The following is an 18620-nucleotide window of genomic DNA, read 5'->3' as shown; positions in this document are numbered from 1 at the left end:
TCAACTACTATTTAAGGTCTCCAACATGTTCGAAAAAGCAGTCATACTACATGGAAAGTAGATTTTGAATTGGTTAAGAAAATGTAATTTAGAGTTTAATCCATCTTTAAATGTTGAATAAAAATTAGTTTTAATGTTTTATTTATTGGATATATAGATGTAAAATTTGAACATCAAGTAAAAAAAGAACAAGTAAAAAGAAAAGAAAAGAAATGCTGCTTCAGAACCACAGTTATTTAAAATTTATTACTGTAAAATCTTTAGCCCCCCTTGTGAGTTAAAAATTATCTTAATGTTTGATTCATGTACTCGTATGAACTCAGCTGAGAATAGCCTCCCAATCGTACTCTCGTGCTAAAGACAACACCGACGATAATAATCACTAGGTACTTAAAGTCCCTTGCATATATTAAATCCCTGAACTTTACAGTTTTCCCAAGATTTCTTATTATACGTAAATGATAATTTATTTTGAATGAAACAGTATATTTTAGTTTCATATTTTAATCCTCCTGTGGTAGTTGGCCAGTTTATGCATCTCTTCTACTTATCTTGCATTGGACACACTGAGAGTTTCAATCTGCATGCTGGAGCCTCGCTGTCTGTTTCCGTGTGACCTGCTCCCTCTCAGGAATTGTGTGACTTGACCACATTACTTAGGCTCTCTGTGCATCAGTTGTCTTCTTGTTAAAAATGGAGGGATTCTTGGGAGGGAAAAAATGGGCTAATGTATGTGAAGGGCTGAAACCAGTTCCTGGTACATAGTAAGCACTTAATGAATAGTTGCTATTATTATAATCACCCAAAGAAAAAGAATTCATTTACCACTGGTTTGCACAGAAGAGCATTCAAAATTTCACATAGACACACAGAATTCAAAGAAAATGAGCAAGCTTCAATTTTGCCAACCAATACAGCAATTTTGGGTGCATGTAATGTAAACTCTATCTCATTGGTTAAGTACAGGAGGTCACCTCATTCCAGGCTCATACATACTGAGCAGACACAGAGCCCGATCTACTTTCTTACTTTTGATGTAATTTTCTAAATGAAACTCACATCACTATGTCATTTTAATGAATTCTGCCATTTCTCTTGCTTCTTGAGCACAGTCCTGTGAAGGACAAAAAGTGCTAGCAAATGTTGGTTTTCTGAAAATGAATGGTGACTCATCATTAGTTTTCATCGATTTGCTCCTGTATCCATTCTTGCATCAAACATTTTCAGTACATGGGGTGGGTTTGGCCTATGATGTGGAGTCAGAGGAGGAAGGAGGGCTATCAAAGCGATGGTATTAATGAAGACATCGGAGCTTCAACAGTGGTTCTGGCAGAGACACTCCTACTGAAATCCCTAGTGGGTCCCTAGAAATGGCCTCAGACGCTCCCGTGGAACTGTGTGACAAGACAATGAAATAAAGCGCTCGATGTGGCAAATGTGTGGTTTTCCACTAGCTCACCAATGTGCAGATAGTCCACGGCTGTTGAGTGTAAAGTTCTGGACCATTACTCCATTATTTTCTCTGCCATCTCTCTTTGTAGGCGCACGATGGTTTAAGCTCTGCAACTGCCCGCCTTGCCCGTGTGTGTGGAAGACAGCAGCTGACTAACCCCATCACCTCTTCAGGAAACGGCCTCTTTGTGAGATTTCAGTCTGGCCCTTCTAGACAGAGCAGGGGCTTCCGAGCTCATTTCCAGCAAAGTAGGTACCGGTGGGTCTCTCAGAGGTGCAGGTCCTCTGTCCTTAAGCACCTCTCCTGGTGCCGCACTAAAGGGAAACCTAGCCTTAGAAATTGGTCCCAGCTTTCTACTTATTACGCAACAACTTAAATATTAGAACTGAGGAACTATGATTTGCAATTACTCCAATTATTGATCCTTTCATTTTACCATTGTCTAACTTGGTGCTAAACTCCCTTCCAATGTCTGTAGCTCTCAAACAAGTTTTCAGAATTATACTTAAAAGTAGCTTTAATACTAGAGATATGACTTTTTAAAAAATGTCTATCCGAATTCATTTACCCCTAGATAAATTACCTAGCATTTTTCCAAGGTTATATGCCAGAAGGAAATATGCCTCTGTAAATTACAGACTTGCTGGTAATGTGTTGTAGAGTCAGATTCGAACCCCTGAGGCAGCAGTTGCCCACAATTCTGGATCCTGCCATTGTCTGCCTGTCAAGGTTGATTTCCATTGTTTGTGTTCTTCAATCACCACTTTCCAGTTCTTCTCACTAGACCTTTATACCCATTGCCTTTTATCTGGTAATTCTTAGACACGAACCCCTATCCCACTGTCTGAGACGGACCCAGAACAGGAAGGGTTGTTGGTCAGCTTCAACAGGCCTCTGATTCTTATTCAGATGTCCTTGTCCTTTCAAATAAGTTTAGTCCGCTTAGCTGTTTGTCTGTTTCAGGGCCCTTGCTTGCACTCTGTTGTAGAAGAGCCCTGGCTAGGCATAGCTTCCGGACTGAGGTCTCCCAAAGACGCACTGCACACTTCGGAGCCAGACAGACTGCACAAATCAATCACTCTCTGTGCTTTCAAAGAAAGAACACTTTCTGAACACATTTTTCCCCATTTAATTAATTGCTTATGCTTTGCTTTAGAGATAAAAAAAGAAGTCCCCAATACTTACCCTTTCCACATCGTCCTTTAAAGTCCACTCCAAAAAGCCTCGTTCTGATCGTGCCTTTGAAAGTGACACTATCCGTCCTGGCACCGCACTGCCTTGGGAATGGAGCCCGAGCTCCTCCAGATGTTACCCAAGGGCCCAGGTACCTGCTCTGATCTTTTATTCAGTGTCACTTCCAGCACCCCCAAGTGCCACAGGCTTCAGCCAAGCCTGTGTACGTGCAGTCCTTACCGTCCTCTGAGTCTGTGCTCGGGCTGCCCACCCCCCACCCCCGAACTACCTTCCTCACCCCCAGTTCCTCCTTTACTGCTTTCTCTTCCGTGAGGCTCCTCTTACACTCTGACTGGTAGCACACTGGCCCCTCCATACTCCCACGGAGCTGTGTGCTTCTCTGATAACCCACAGCCATCCTGGTAAAGTCTTGTTCAACTGCATATTGATTTTTCTAGAAAAAGTTCATAAACAGATGATTTCTATGCATATAATTTATGAGAAGGCAGAGTAAGTGGATCAATGCCAGAGCTTTGTTTCAGTGATTCAATCAATTCATAGCCATTTAATCTGTTGTTCTATGGCACTCCTCACTTCCTGTAATTGAAGAATATTGTTATAAATGTACAGTGCATTCCCATTTTCTCATGGTTTATGTGTAGCTTCCTTGGCAGATTACTTCCTTAGCCTGAATTTCGGAAATAAGAAAAAAGCAGTTATGTTTTCATTCATCAAATAATTGTTGCGCATAGTAAGTGGACATCAAAAGTATATAACACGTGTGTGTTTGTGTGTCCTCAGTCTGTGGAGACTATATCCTCACCAACTCATTTGACACAGTATCCTCTCCATTGTTCCCTGCCAAGTATCCAGACAATCAGAACTGCAGCTGGATAATTCAGGCTCAACCTCCATGTAAGTAACAAAAACAAAGAAGAAAAGGAATCCAGGATGGAGGGTGCCCGTGGGAAAATCTGCCTATGACTAATGTTCCTTATCTCCTCTGAGGTAACAATTGATGGCCTTCCTCTTTTTTTTTTATTTATTTATTTTGGAAGTCCCAGTTCCTGCTGTGCTCAAGAACAAGCATTTCCTAATTGGATAGGGGAGTTATTTACCTTGTATTCTTAATTTAAAATTTGTTTTAAGTTTCAAGGCCTAACAAAGGGGAAAAAAACCAAACCCTATAACCTTGCTATATTAACAAGTATGTGAGATTGGAGATGAGCAAAAATAATTGATAAATAAATAGTTTTGACACGTATGCACAAAAATAGTTGCTAAATGAATAAAGAAATAAGAACCACAGTCTAGAAAATTAATGCCATGATTTGGGGAAGCAATGCCATGATGTATGGATCTTTAATCAAAGTAGAAGTCAATTATAAAACTTGGTCTCTCCTGTGGTGCATGTATTAAAAAAGAAAATCTCGGCACAGACCTGGAAGAAACATTTAATGAGCACTTATATCATGTTGGTTTTGAAATCCTAGAATCTTATTTTCTGACCTAGTAATAATCTGGTGGTAAGGATTGCTGTTCACATTTTACAGACGACAAGCCTGAGGAGACCCCTAAGGACTCAGGCAAAGTGACGGCAAAGAGGGTGGCCCCGGGGCTATTAGGAATCTTGTTGCAGATGAGCCCTGCCTTTCCTTCAGGTTTTCAGGAAAAATTTATGATTTCAGACATAATGTGAGAAAAGCATTAAGCTCTCGATTCCAATCTATAATTAATGACCTATGTGATCATAGGGAAGTCACTTAAGCTAATGAAGTCCCATTAGCTAATCTAAAAAATGACAAGTTTGGCTTAAATATTCTGCAACGCTATTCATAGGGATGATAAGAGTTAACAAATGGGTATGTGTACTGACACGCATGTGATTTGGAGGCTGGTGATAGAGTCCTCAGCCAATTGCAGCCTGGAGCATGGATCCCCAGAGTGAGTTGCCAGCCCTCTAGAAACTGAGCCTTAGGTAAAGAGGCCCCACCACCCCGCCTTGAACCAGCTGTTCTGCACCTAGGGATAATTTATAATGAATTGTAAAGCATTTAGATGAAAGATCTCATTGGTTCAAGGCAGCAACAAGGACAGATCCCATTCTGAAGACTAGGGACCCTGGAAGAACAACAAAAGGAAAACATACCCAGGCATTGCTGTTGAGCAAGTAATTCGAAGCTTTCTTTCTATTTATTTATTTAATTATTTTTATTGTGTTTTTTTCCATTGCCATTTACCTCCCTGATGCTCTCCTCTTCCCTGCCTCCCCAATCACCTCACTGTTGTCAAAGCTTTCTTCCTCAATGACTCTGAAACTGGAGGGCCCGGGGCTTCAGGTGGAACTGACAGTGCTAGGTAAGATCTGTGTGGCAGGGAGAAAAGAGTCTTATTTACAATCGTACATAAAGAACCATGACTTAAGCAACTATTCTATTGAGAAAAATACTTGGGAGAAGAACATAGTTATGGCTGATACAAAAATGTGTAAAGACTATCTGTTCCAACAAGCTATTCCCCGTAGTCCATGGAGTAAACCTACCCAGGAGTCCTCGCTTTTACTGGCATTTCAGATCCTATAGGCACTTTCAGACACGTGGCCTCTGTTACTCTGCAAAGGAAACCTTCCAGCAGGACAGTTGTCATTTTCTTCCTCACCCCCTTGCCCCCTGTGCAAACCTGCCCTTTCGTTGCTGCCCTGCTGGAGAACCCGCGTAGGAAATCATCAGAGGTAAAATTTCTCTCCCTGTATGCTTTGTTGGCCAGTTCTTTATTGAGCAGACTTCTCTTTTTCCTTACAGTCAGTCACATCACCCTCTCCTTCACCCACTTTGGACTTGAAAGCAGCACGGCATGCACAGAGGACTTTTTAGAAATTTTGGATGGCAATTACGATGACGCGCCCCTCCGAGGTACTGTGGCTGGTGCTCTCTCGTCTCCACCTGTGGCCTCGCCTGGGTTTTATTTGTGTTCTTGCATATGTATGTGCTGTTATTCACAGTTAGAATGTTTACTTGGTGGCAGTATAAACCAAGTAAAGATAATTAGAGGGTAAGAAGCCAGGATTCAATGTGGGGCTCAAAAAACTCAGCTTGTTCATATGCAAGGATGTGACTAGTTTCTGTCTTTTTTTTAATTTAAATTTTTGATATTTATATAGTAGTAAAATACAGTCTACCCCAGCATTAAAAAACATTCTGTGAGAAATTTCTTATTAATATTTGAACATAGTTCTTTTATTCAAATGAGCATTGTTTTTCTGGTTTTGTTTTCAGTGGAAGCAAAAGAAAAAATCAGAAATAAGTAAATAATTTGGAAATTGGTTTGTAAGCTATCCCAGTAAAACTAAACATGGTTGCTATCTAGTTTCTGAAATGTCCTCAAGTAAAATGATCTCAGGTTATTTCTATTTGCTCATGAGTGGCTCATATTTGAACATCTCATGCTGGTCTGGAAGATGGGCTGGGCTTCCTCACGGAAGGGCCCTTGTTCTGCTCATTGTTTATTCCCAGGGCCCAGAACAGAGCCTGAGGCAAGAGAGGGCAATCAGTGCATACTCTCTGCTCTGTGAACACTTCTGATTGTACTGCTTTTTATCTGTGAGCATTTGACCAGTCACGATGGTATAGGATTCAACAAATACATTTAGAACTCACCTTGTGCTGAATACGACTCTAAGAACTTAATAAATAGTAACTCAATTAATCCTCATACACTTATGATATAGTTCTCATTATATATCAATATTATCTTTTCTCAAGAGGAGATATGGAGGCACAGAGAACTTAACTTTAACTTGACCAGGTCGCATAGCTAGTAGATGGCAGAGCCAGGCATTCAAGCCAGGTATTCTGGTTCTAGCATCCACACTTTTCTCAGCTATAATATTTTGATTTTAAGTATTACTGCATTTATCTGTGCAGGTTCCTACTGTGCTACGGATTTTAGGGTTAGTTACAATTGGAGCCAGGCCATCTGTGTTGTTCTTACCTTCTCCATTGTCCTTTATCACGTTTTTATAAATCATCTCTCCTATGCTTGTGTTTATATGTATTTTTTAATTCTCAGAACTGTCTCAAACACTGACTCTAATTTAAGTGGTTCTCCTAATAGTGATTTCTTCTCTTGGCTTTGGTTGCTTGTGATTTCAGGAGATCCACGTCCACTAGAAACAGTGGCCCATGCCACATTACCGTTCATTCTCTTTGTCATTATTTTCACCGTGTAGGCCGCTACTGTGGCAGCTCCATGCCCCACCCCATCACTTCTTTCAGCAATGCTCTGACGCTGAGGTTCATCTCTGATGCTACTGTGAACGCTGATGGTTTCCATGCGACGTACGCCGCGTCGTCGTCAGGTAAGTCCAGTTAGTAAATGGCGCTCCTGGGTTAAGAGGAATGGGGTCTAATTCCTAGGTTTGATTATTTGGGACTCTTACCATTAGAGTTTGGAAGCTAGATTCCTGAGATCACCTCTGTGCCTAATCTTCCGTTCTTCCAAATTAGGTTAACCTACTTAAGAATTCTGGCAGTAGTGAACTCTATCCCACAACTTCTGCACACGTTCACTCACTGATAGGCACTCAGCTTGTTTCTGTACCTTGGCTATTGTGACTAAGGCTGCTAATAACGAACTCTGGAAGTGAGGAAAGTTGACTGGAATGATCTTGGATGGCTTGCTTGCAGAGTATTGGTGTTCTCCTCCACGACAAGTTGGTGAAGGCAGCCTCTAATTGACGGTGTCCAGTGGCATCTCATACCAAGGGGCAACCGCTGTTCTCTTGTCTCCCTGGCCTTGCAAATGGACTCAGGCAGGGTCTGTGTGTCCTCACCGAAGGCTTGATGGATGGTGGCACATGGGCATGAGAGGACAGAGGAGACCTGATACTGGGTCTCTCAGACTGTGCTGTTTGTTAGCTGCCCGCTTCCTTGTTATTAACATTCAGAAGCGTGAGAACAGCTAGGAGATCTGTGTGTGTGTTTCAGTCTCCTGAGAGGAAAAGGCTGGAAACTGCCTTCTGTTTAAGGCCAGAGTTGAAAATCATCTTGGTCAGAAATACTGAGTCGTTGTAGGATTAAAACAAGTCTCTTGTTATATAAAGTTATAGTGCACAGGGAGAATAGCCTTTTAGAAAAGAAACTGCAGAGATTTCTTCTGATCTACCATACCGTGCTGCTTTTAGTTTTCAGTTTTCAGAATCTTTTCCTTATTTTATATGACATGCACTTTTTAAAATGTGAAATGGATGCTGTTAACATCTCTAGTACTCCTTCTTCTTTATCTTGTGGTGTCTTGTATTTGGTCTTTGTTCCAGCACTCACTTTAATCTTTGTCCTTCCAGCATGTGGTGGAGACTTTCACATGGTTGAAGGCATCTTCAACAGCCCTGGCTACCCGGAAGTTTATCCCTCTAATGTGGAATGTGTCTGGAATATCATCAGTTCCCCTGGCAACCGGCTGCAGCTGTCTTTTATGTAAATCGTTTTTTATGGTGTATTGTTTCAGTGAATCTGCAGGAAGGAAGCACTGTTACTAATAGGATGGACAACTAATAGCATGTGTCCAAGCAACTATTAGAAAATACATTCAGAACTTTAGGAAGTCTGTTTTCAAATTTCCTCTGTTTTAGTCATAGTTTGGGTTATAAATAGTATTAAAATCCTCTTGAGAATGGTTCTAGAGTCCTGCCTAATATTACCAGAAGCTCATGCCTGAGCATTAATTTGTGGAGTGTTCATTTTCAGAGAACAATAATTTTGTTTTTTTTTAATTACAAACATTTAGATTATTCCCCCAAATCACTAACATCCTTTCTTCCAGCAGAAATCCTATCTCAGTTAAGCTTCTTACTCATATACCTACTCCCCCCACTCCAATCCACCTTTCCTTCTGCTCCTGCAAAGAATAATTTGGTAAGTTTTTTGGACTTTTGGAACTTAGTGGTTTAGTTGTAAAATCACCCTTAGGTTCCTCAGTGAACTGTAAGACTTTACGAATGTGGACTCTGGATATGGAATTAACCATAGGATCCCACCATGATCTGAGTGGTCTCAAATGAAATTGAACAACAATAATGTTTTGCCCAGAAGCAGATAGTGAAAAGCATGTGCTAAGTGAAATGGAACATCTCAGTCATCTGTACAGAGGCGCCTGTGACTTGCCACTCTGGTAACGAATGCTTAACAAATACTGAATGCTAAGACTTTGGTATTTAAATTCACACATCAAATTAAAAGTTATTTATTACACTGTATTACATATTGTTGGGCTTTGGTTGGGATTGCTAATTCTGTTTTTGAAGCGAATATAATAAGTTAGTGTTGAGGGAAGAAGATTGTTTTGAAGACACTTGGCTGTTTATTCAAAAAAATCTTGCTCCTTCTCCTAGACATGCAATTCTGTGCATCAGGAATGAATTAAAAAATGGATTTAAAATTGGACCACGTTCAGAGATCTCAAGTTTCTTGCTTTCAGTCCATCAATCAGACAGTGCCTCTTCAGCGTACCAGTGGCATTGTGTTAAAGCAGAGCCCTCTGACTACCTGAAAGGCAGTGAAGGTTTAAGTTGCCACATAGAAAAGAGAGGTTTTTGTTTGCTTTGTCTTTGCTGAAAGCACAAAGTTCTGTATGGGAAGAAATATATACAATTTTTACCTAGTATATATCTGTATTCCTTTCTGCAATATTTACTAAGCCCCTACTATGTACTAGGCATATAGTGGCAGATGCTAGACATTTGGTAGTTGCCAGGAATTGGACCAGGCACTATAAATGTTTAAGACCAATAAGATTCTATTTCTTGATAAGTTATTAATAAAGTAATGTCAAGAAACTATTTATTTAAAACATAAAAAGATTCATTTCATCTGTAGCAGATAATCATATACATATAGGGCCACTCTTGAGATTAAAGATGTCAGATTTAAAAGGCATAGCATAAGGCTTACGCATACCAGATGTTCAGTGAATGCTAAACTCCCTCACTTGGCCATTTCTAAAGTATCTTGAGTTGTAGTTCAGTTAAACTCAATCGAACAACACTGGGCTCTCCTGGAAGATGGGAGATAAACACCTAAAGCAAGTTTCATCCATTTTACTTCCTAAGGGACTAAAATCCTAATTTTTGTATAGGCACATCTTAATGACTCAGCCTTTTCCTTTCTTATCCGTAAAAATTAATTTTATTGTTTCTTGTTACTTGCTCGAGTTTTCTTTTTAAAATAAATTTGGTAGAATGCAAGATGTTCCCCTCTGTGCAGATGATAATGAGAAAGGCTTCATGGCAAGGCCTGCGAGTTATTTCTGCCCCCTCTAAACTATCTCCAGATGAGTGCTTGGAAACTTCCCTCTGGGGCTGAGAGGAGCAGATGGAATACGTCAAGTTCCAAACCATGGAGCTTGGACTGTGGACACTGTGGTGAAATTGAGTAGGGAGAAGAATTGAAGAAATTATGGTTGCATCTGCAACAAAAAGGATGGGGGGGGTGAAATATAAATTAAAAAGGAGTTTTTTTGTAAAGGAGTTAACAAAAAATTATGTCTTATGCTTGCAGAGTGCTTTTTGAAAGTGATTGATCTTGGTTCAAGATCAAAATGAGATAATGAGAAATAGTGATTGTACTATTTTTGTTCCCATCAGAGTTTTACTAACAGACCCTAGCCAAAGTGTTTGGAGAAAAGGGAGATTGGCTTCTACAATGTACTGGCCTAAGTTTAATTTGATTCTTCTGAGTATCATCTTACCATCACTTCTAATAAAAATGTCTTTTCTGCAATGTAGCACTGGATCATAGCAGTCTGGTACTAAAACAGAAAAGACCTGCATTTAGTTATCTTCTGGACCTGCGCACCAAACTTTAATGTGCACACTGACTGCCTGAGGTCTTGCCAAAATCCACAGTCTGACTCCGTTGGTTGGAGGGCCCCGATTCTTCATTTCACACACGCTCTCTGTGGTGCTGAGGCTGCAGGACCATGTACCACACTTTGAGTAGGAAGCTTTAGAAGCAATTTCGTGTAAATCATGTGCTGAGGAAAATGATCTCCCTTTCTTTCTCCCTCTCTCTCTCTCTCTCCCCCTCTCTCTCTTTTCCTGAGAAGCAAAATAAAACAATTTCAGCATATTTTCTAGTGTCGGTACCGTTATGGGGGAAAAAACTGACCACCAAACTTCTCAAACCACGCCTGGCCTATTGTTTTCTCTTCCTTTCACGCTACTCAACATATGAGTGGTCCCTAAGCTGCTGCTCTCACCTCTTCTCTCTCTACTTTTATGCCCAACCTTTGGTTTCTTAGCCTCCAGTCTAGCCATGCTTCCAACTATTACCGTGTACATATAAGTGATTTCCAAGTATAGCCCCAGAGTCTCTTCTGAAGTCCACACCTGCATATTGGCTCCAATAGATAGCTCCACTTGGGTGATATACTGTCCTTTTAGATTCTATATAGCAAAAGAAACAAAAAAAGATATTTTTCTGCTGCTGGCAGTCATTACTACTATATGTCACTGCAAGATAATATTCTCAAGCAGAGCTCCCATTATCTAATTTTACCATCCAGAATTCCTCAATACTTTTTAATGTGGTGAAAAAACATAATATAAAAATTAGCATTTTACCCAATTTTATGCATATAAGTCAGGGGCATTACATGTATCCACAATTTTCTGCAACTAGCACTGCTCCCATTTCCAGGACTTTTTCTTTGTACTAAACAGAAACTCTGTACCCACTGAGTAATAACTCCCCCTTTCCTCCGCTCCCAGCCCCTGGAACCTCTGTTCTATCTTCTGTCTTTATGAATTCCCCAATTCCGAATTTCTCATGTAAGTAGAACCATGTAATAAGTATCCTTTTGTGTCTACTTTATTTTACTTAGCATAATATTTTCAGTGCTCATCTATATAGTAGCATATATAGCAGAATTTCACTCTTTTTAAGGCTGAATAATATTCTAGAGTATTTGTGTACATATATAAATGTGGTATATATGTAGTTGTATATGTATTTTTATGTATTGTTTATTAAAGAAGTTGTACATATATATTTTATTTATATCTATATTATATATAATGGTATACAAGTTTATTTGTTTATATATAATATATACATTAACTAGGTTTATATATATATATTTTTAACATATCCTTTGGGTATATTTAATTATATATACTTAACATATATACTTAGAAATGGAATTACTGCATCTTACTATAACTCTATGTTTCAGTTTTTGAGGAACTGCTAAATTGTCTTTCACAGTGGCTGCATCAGTTTTTATTTTCACCAGCAATGCACAGGAGTTATGATTTCTCCACATCTTTGTCGGTACTTGTTGTAGTCCATTTTTTAGATAATAGCCATTGGAATGGGTACGAAGTGCTATTTCATTGTGGCTTTGATTTCTATTTCTCTAGTAACTAAGCACGATGAGCATCTTCTCACGTTCTTATTGGTCACTCATGTATCTTCTTTGGAGAAAGGTCTGTTTAGTCTGTTGCCATTTTTAAATTGAGTTATTTGTATTTTTGAGTTGCAAGAGTTCTATTATATTTAGGGTAATAGTGTGGTCATGTGTTTTTATTTCTCTTGGGTAAAAATCTAGGAGTGAAATTTCTGGAGCACTAATTTTGTGTTTTTATAAGAAACTGCCAAATAATTATTCTAAGTGGTTGTGTTAATGTACATTCCTACCAGAAATATATGAAGCTTCCAGTTGCTGTGCGTGCTTAGCAACATTTGATCTTGTCAATCTTTTCTAGTTTAGCCATTCTAGTGGGTTTGAAATGGTATCTTATTGTAATATTTAATTATAGTGCTGTGATGACTAACGATGTAATATACTTTTCACATTCTCACTGGCCATTCACTCATCATCTCTTTTAAAGTATATGTTCTAATCTTTTGTCCATTTTTTAATTTGCCTATTTTTTCATTGTTTATTTGTAGGAATTCCTTTTATATTCCAGATCTGAGTCTTTTGAGTCTTTTGTTAGATATAGGATTTTCAATGCTCTACATCTCCTTTCCCAAACTCTTTGACTTGTCTATTCATTTTTTAACTCATGTGTTTAGTCAGGAGAAACTTTTAATTTCTATTGTCAAATGTATTAATTTTATAATCTTGTATGTAGTGCCTTTTGCTTTCTGAGAAATATTTGCCTATCCCAAAGTTAAAAAGATAGTCTGTGTTTTCTTCTAGGAGCTTTATGGTCTTAGGTTTTACGTTTATACCTATGAGAAATAGTAAATTCGTTTCTGTGCATGGAGAGAGGCGGGGGAGAGGTTCTTTTTCTCCTCCATAAAGATATCCAGTTATTGCAGCACCACTTGTTCAAACAACTTCTTTCCCCATTGAATTGTCTTGACGCTGTGGATTGGGTTGGACTGGCTCTCTATTTGTGGGCTTTTCTCTGGACTTTCTGTGCTATGCCATTCACTTGTCCACCCGTGCACCAATACCACACATTCCTAATTACATCCAAATTTTGAAAGCATGAAAACCAAGTTTTAAAAGCATTCATTTAGTACCTATGTATTTCAGTCTTTTAATATATGTTACTAATGACCATTATATGAGGTAGATATTATTTCCTACCCTTCATTCTCCCATGTCACAGTGATTGCAGAATACAATACAAATGGAATAGGACATGCTTGAACACTAGCCTGTGTAGTTACAAATGCCATATTTTTCTACCTTCCTTGAAATTGTGTGTGTGCCTTTGATTGACATTTAATCTCTGCCAAAATTAGCCCATCATTCTGCTCCCAGCTATGTCTTTTTTTGAGTACTTTTCTTAAAAGTACTCAAATTTCTAACGAAACCAGACCTCTCACAGATTTCTAAATATGCCCCACCCTTTTTCACATCTGTGCTACTGCTGTCATGTGTCCTCTGCCCACCATTTCCGCACCCGAATTCACCCAATACTTACATTTCCACCTAAAAAAAAATCTCTCCATCAAGGTGTTACTGAGCCCAACAATCAGATGTGGTACCTCTGCCTCAAAGTTATTACACCACTTCGTAGCTCTGAATGGCACTTCCGATATCCTCCCTTATAATATATATTTTTTCTGTATTCTTGACCAATTTTTCCCCCTAAAGAGAAAATTCCTAGAAGGCAGTATATTAATTATCTTTGAATCTCTTGACTAGACATTCCCACAGATTTGAATGAAAGACATTTTTGTTGGCAACAAATGTTGTGATGACACTTAGATGTATTTTAAAGAGGGAGCAGTTTAGCCAGCCTGTGGTTCAGGATAATCTCTAAGTTTATTCTGTCTACTTAATCCCCCTAAATTTTATGTTTTCTTTTCAAATCAGAACTTTCCAGTTGGAAGATTCTCAGGACTGCAGCAGAGATTTTGTAGAGATCCGGGAAGACAACGCCACTGGTCACTTGGTGGGACGATACTGTGGCGGCGCCCTGCCCCTCAATTATTCGTCCGCTGTTGCGCACGCGCTGTGGGTTAGGTTCGTCTCTGACGGCTCAGGCAGTGGCACAGGCTTCCAGGCAGCGTTTGCCAAGAGTAAGTAGGTTCTATTTTAGTGATGGCTTCCAGAACGAATCCTGCAAACTAGAAAGGATAACACTGTTTTACGCACATATGAATGGCTCATTAAAGCCAGTGAGCATGCTCAAGGGTTCTAATATTTTTCTCAAGCTTTAGTTCCATTGTTAAACTCTTTTCATAATAGCATGTTAGTCTTTAAGATATTATAGTTCAGCTTTGTTGCATTTATGTCAAATGTCTTTCATTTGATCCCATAAACTCTATATTCTTCAAATTAAAAACATTCAGTATTATGTTGGGATTGACTTTAAATGCTCAGATATTAGAATAGGGTATTCTTTTAATAGCATACAATGTTAAGTATGTTTATTTTCTAACTCAGCTTTTCCATAATTAACATATCTATCTATCTATCTATATATAGATAGATAGATAGATATAGATATAGATATATAGTCCTCAGAAGTCATTTTCTCTCATCTTTAAAAACATGTTTTATTCTCTTGTAAGACAAAATAAAATAGGTAAACCAAATCAGAAAATTAGAGAATGGGGCTGGTCACCCCCATCTTCCTTTTTCCCAGGTCCCCTGGGGTATGGGAATCCCATTTCAAATGGGGAAGTTACCCTTGGTTTTCACACCATGCAACTTTCTGTAAGGAGATGGAATTCTATGCACAAAATCACCCTTCTCCAGGAATTAATATATAGCACAGAAACCTAAAGAGAAGCAGTATTTCTTTCAGTGTTCAGAAAAGAAATCACGGCCAGTTGAAAGTTATTCTTTTTCAACACCCCTTGCCTGTTGTTTCTTCCATTTGATTAAAGAACTGTTCTGAGTCTCCTCCATTTTTCCTCCTAGTATTTGGCAATGATAATATTGTGGGAACTTATGGGAAAGTTGCCTCTCCCTTATGGCCTGGAAACTACCCCCACAACTCTGATTACCAGTGGATAGTAAATGTGAATGCCTCTCAAGTCATCCAGGGTAGAATCTTGGAGATGGACATTGAATCAACATACAACTGCTATTATGACAAATTAAAGGTGAGTTTCCAAGTGCAACTGATGCTTATAACTTCAGTGAATTGTTATTGGCAAAATAAATCCAAGTTAATACCTATTCAAGCACTTGCAAATTGTATGGGATGGTCTGTTTGCCTTAACTCAGGATTCCCCCCCTCTGGATGACCTGTGCAGAGGTAATTCTGGTATTATATTTATTTGTATTTTTTATCATTATTGTAATTTACCTCCTGAGCTTTGTCTAAGCATATATGTATAGCTTAATTATTTATTCTATCTTATACATCACTTCCTGTTTATTCTTATGCTAGGGTATTAGAATTTGAAGAATCATTTAAAAAGGAGGAAATAAAAATATAAAAATTACGGTAATCATTGCCATCTAGACATTGACTACTGTATGAATTTCATAAACACCCTCAGATTTCCCCCCCACCCCAGCTTTACTGGGGTACATTTGACAAACAAATACTGTATATATTGAAGATGTACAACTGGATGTTTTGATATATGTGAAATATGTGAGTTTTAATATTTCGTTACCAGATCCTTGAAGGTCACAATTCCATCTTATTAATCTTAGGTTCACAATGGCTCACATAGAACTCAGTACTTGACACATGCTCGGTATGTGAGAAAATAATTATTACATAATTTGAAAAACTGAGCTTATATTGTAGCTTCTGTAGAGAAATTTATGATAGCAATTACAATGAATTCGTTCCAAACTATTTAGAAGAAGATGGAGGGAAGGATAGGGAATGTGGTTGGATAGCATCCATCCACATGTGCAATTTTTAAAAATGTGCTCCATGCTGTGCGTTTGGGAAGAATCATAAAATACATCTCTGAATAGGCACTTTAACACTTTGAGCCAATTGAAGAAGATTTATTGAGTGCTTTGAAGGTGTGCTGAGCAACATGTTGCAAGCTACAATCCTTTTGTTGTCATTAATTCTGCTTCTTTACTTCAGTGGCGATGGGAGCCCCTTTAGGACACCTATGTTCACTCTCTGTCATTTAACCTTTCCTATTTCTGGTTGCTCTTTCTCTTTCTTCCTAATTCCCTTTGAGACCCCAAAGCAATTCAGTGAGTGATGTTTGTGTATGATTATCTTAGTTCCTACTTTTCCACCACCAAATTTACTGTAAGTCACACAATGAGCTATATCACATAGAATATGTTTATTAATATAATTCAGCAGCAACGGTATAAGAAATTTTAAAACATATTGAATTGTTGCAATCATTATATATTTAATGGCATTTTAATTTTAAAATATATATGTTTTCTCATTTATTATTTTTCCCTTATGATAAAATTATAATAACATAAGGCGTTCTTCTCGTTTTTTTAATGAAGAAAATAGAGGTAATTGCCTTAATTTGGGGATCTATTATCTATTTTTTACACGCAGATTTATGATGGTGTTGGCACTCATTCCCGCCTGACTGGAACTTACTGTGGTACCCAGACTGAATCCTTTAGCTCCACAGGAAATTCTTTGACATTTCGATTTTCTTCCGACTCCTCAGTCTCAGGGAAAGGATTCCTTCTGGAGTGGTTTGCAGTGAATGCCTCTGTTGGACCCTTACCTACCATTGCTACAGGTATGTTTGGTAATAAATAAAGTTCTTTCCAGGAGCTGGCATGTGTAAACCAGTATTTCAAAGGGTCCTACCATAGTAGGAGCCAAATACACAAATGAGTAAGAAGAATAAAATCAGCCCCCAAACCTTCCTCTGTCTGTTCAGGTGTTCTTTTAATTTCATAATATGTAAAAATTGTGTGTTTGTTTCTAAAAATGCCAGTTTCCCATTATATTTTTCATATTAACTAGGGATTTAATATCCATAAGATAATTCTACTTCCAATATCTAGAGATCACCTTCGAGACCTCTGAAAATTTGATTTACAAATACCACACCCACATCCAAACACAGACACACACATGCACACACTCGTTAAGGGTCCACTAATAGACAGAAGTAACTATTTGCCCTCTGTGCTTCATTTTAAATTTGCTTTAGGAAGTGCTTCACTTTCCCCTTGGCTGGTTGTAAACCTTCATGTTTCAAGGTAAAATTGGTCTAAATGTTAAGCTTTTATTTTATTATTTTTAAGACTTAGTTTCCTCAGTAAGCAGTGTTTTGGGAGACCATGTATTTTCCTTAAAGAATTGTTTAAACAACTTTGAATGGCTTTTATGGGTTTGAGGATTGATATAGAAGAAATTCAGCAGATATTTCTTGGAGGATATACTTAGTTCTTGAAATATTTGATTGGGACACATTATCATAGGATCCCATTGAAGAATATTCAAACTGTGAACTTATTGTAGTAATAAACAGACATTAAGAGATTAGAGTTTGTTTGCTTCTAACTTTTTGAGAGTTTTTATCGATGAAGATCACTGAAAGTATAATTCATACTTATTTTTATTTGATGACCCTTAGTATTCTGTTCTGAGATGTTATTTTCACCTCCTTTATAAGTTACTTTCCTAACAATGAATATGAATCTCTTTCTTAAAATATTGATCTATTTATTCTAGAGCAGAGAGCCATCAGCAAGATTGCCAAATGTAATTTAGAGCTATTCATTTAAGTTTGGATAGCCCTTGTAAGTAAGCTTGAGTTAAGCTTTTTTATATCCACAGATCTTAAGTTGGAGAAGGAATCACTCATGAAAAATATCATATCTGCAAATACAATTCAGTACTCAAAATAATAAGTTTTCTTCTCACATATATTCTATAATTACATAATTGATGTGGAAGAGTAAATATAATATCATAAATCTCATTTTTCTAATCGAGAACATGGAAAGGAGAAAGTAAGTAGGTGATGGAATTTTACAATTTACTAGTTATCTAAATTATATAAATGATTATTTCATGTTGACATAACATTCTGAAAGTTTCATTAAAATTCAGAAAAGCCTAACATTTTAAAACTTATTAGCATGCTGAACATTGTATCATCAGCATTTCTAATGCATACATATACTTAATTTAATTCAACAAATATTTATTGGGGATTTATTGTAGATACACTGTGCTGAGTGTGCATTGACTAAGAAAGGGAACCAATATATACTCTTGACTCTCTAGGAGCTTAACAGTATTTGGGAAAGATAAAGCATTCATTATGTCAGTTAAATGACAATATAGGGCTTAAACGATTAAATGACAAATCAGGTGGTATAGGCAGCAAAAAAAGCAATCGAAGGAAAATAAGCCTAATGTGGACTAGGGTCATCTGAAGGAAAACGTGTCAAGTAGAAACCCTTGTGCATTGCTGTGGGAGTGTAAAATGGTACAGCCACTTTGGGACATAGTCCAGCAGTTCCTCAAAAATTGAAATACAGTATTACCACCATAATATCCAGCAGTCCCACATAAAAATTTGTACATGGATGTTTGCAGAAATATTATTCATAATAG

At 37.9% G+C, this 18620-nt stretch overlaps 1 protein-coding gene across 1 annotated transcript in view; it reads left to right on the top strand.

Annotated features, from left to right (window-relative positions):
- Positions 1–18620, top strand: part of CUBN (cubilin) — a 244855-nt gene that overhangs the window by 133274 nt on the left and 92961 nt on the right. Inside the window, exons 32-39 of the mRNA XM_024575816.3 lie at positions 1542–1701; positions 3428–3541; positions 5428–5538; positions 6855–6983; positions 7968–8100; positions 13958–14163; positions 15011–15195; positions 16593–16785. Of these exons, the coding sequence (XP_024431584.2) occupies positions 1542–1701; positions 3428–3541; positions 5428–5538; positions 6855–6983; positions 7968–8100; positions 13958–14163; positions 15011–15195; positions 16593–16785 (1231 nt within the window). The remainder of the gene's footprint in view (positions 1–1541; positions 1702–3427; positions 3542–5427; positions 5539–6854; positions 6984–7967; positions 8101–13957; positions 14164–15010; positions 15196–16592; positions 16786–18620) is intronic.

This window comes from Desmodus rotundus, chromosome 4, assembly GCF_022682495.2.
Source record: "Desmodus rotundus isolate HL8 chromosome 4, HLdesRot8A.1, whole genome shotgun sequence".
In the NCBI taxonomy this organism is placed as follows: domain Eukaryota; kingdom Metazoa; phylum Chordata; class Mammalia; order Chiroptera; family Phyllostomidae; genus Desmodus; species Desmodus rotundus.
Note: the sequence above shows the minus strand (reverse complement) of the source record. Positions and strands in the feature narration are given on the sequence as shown.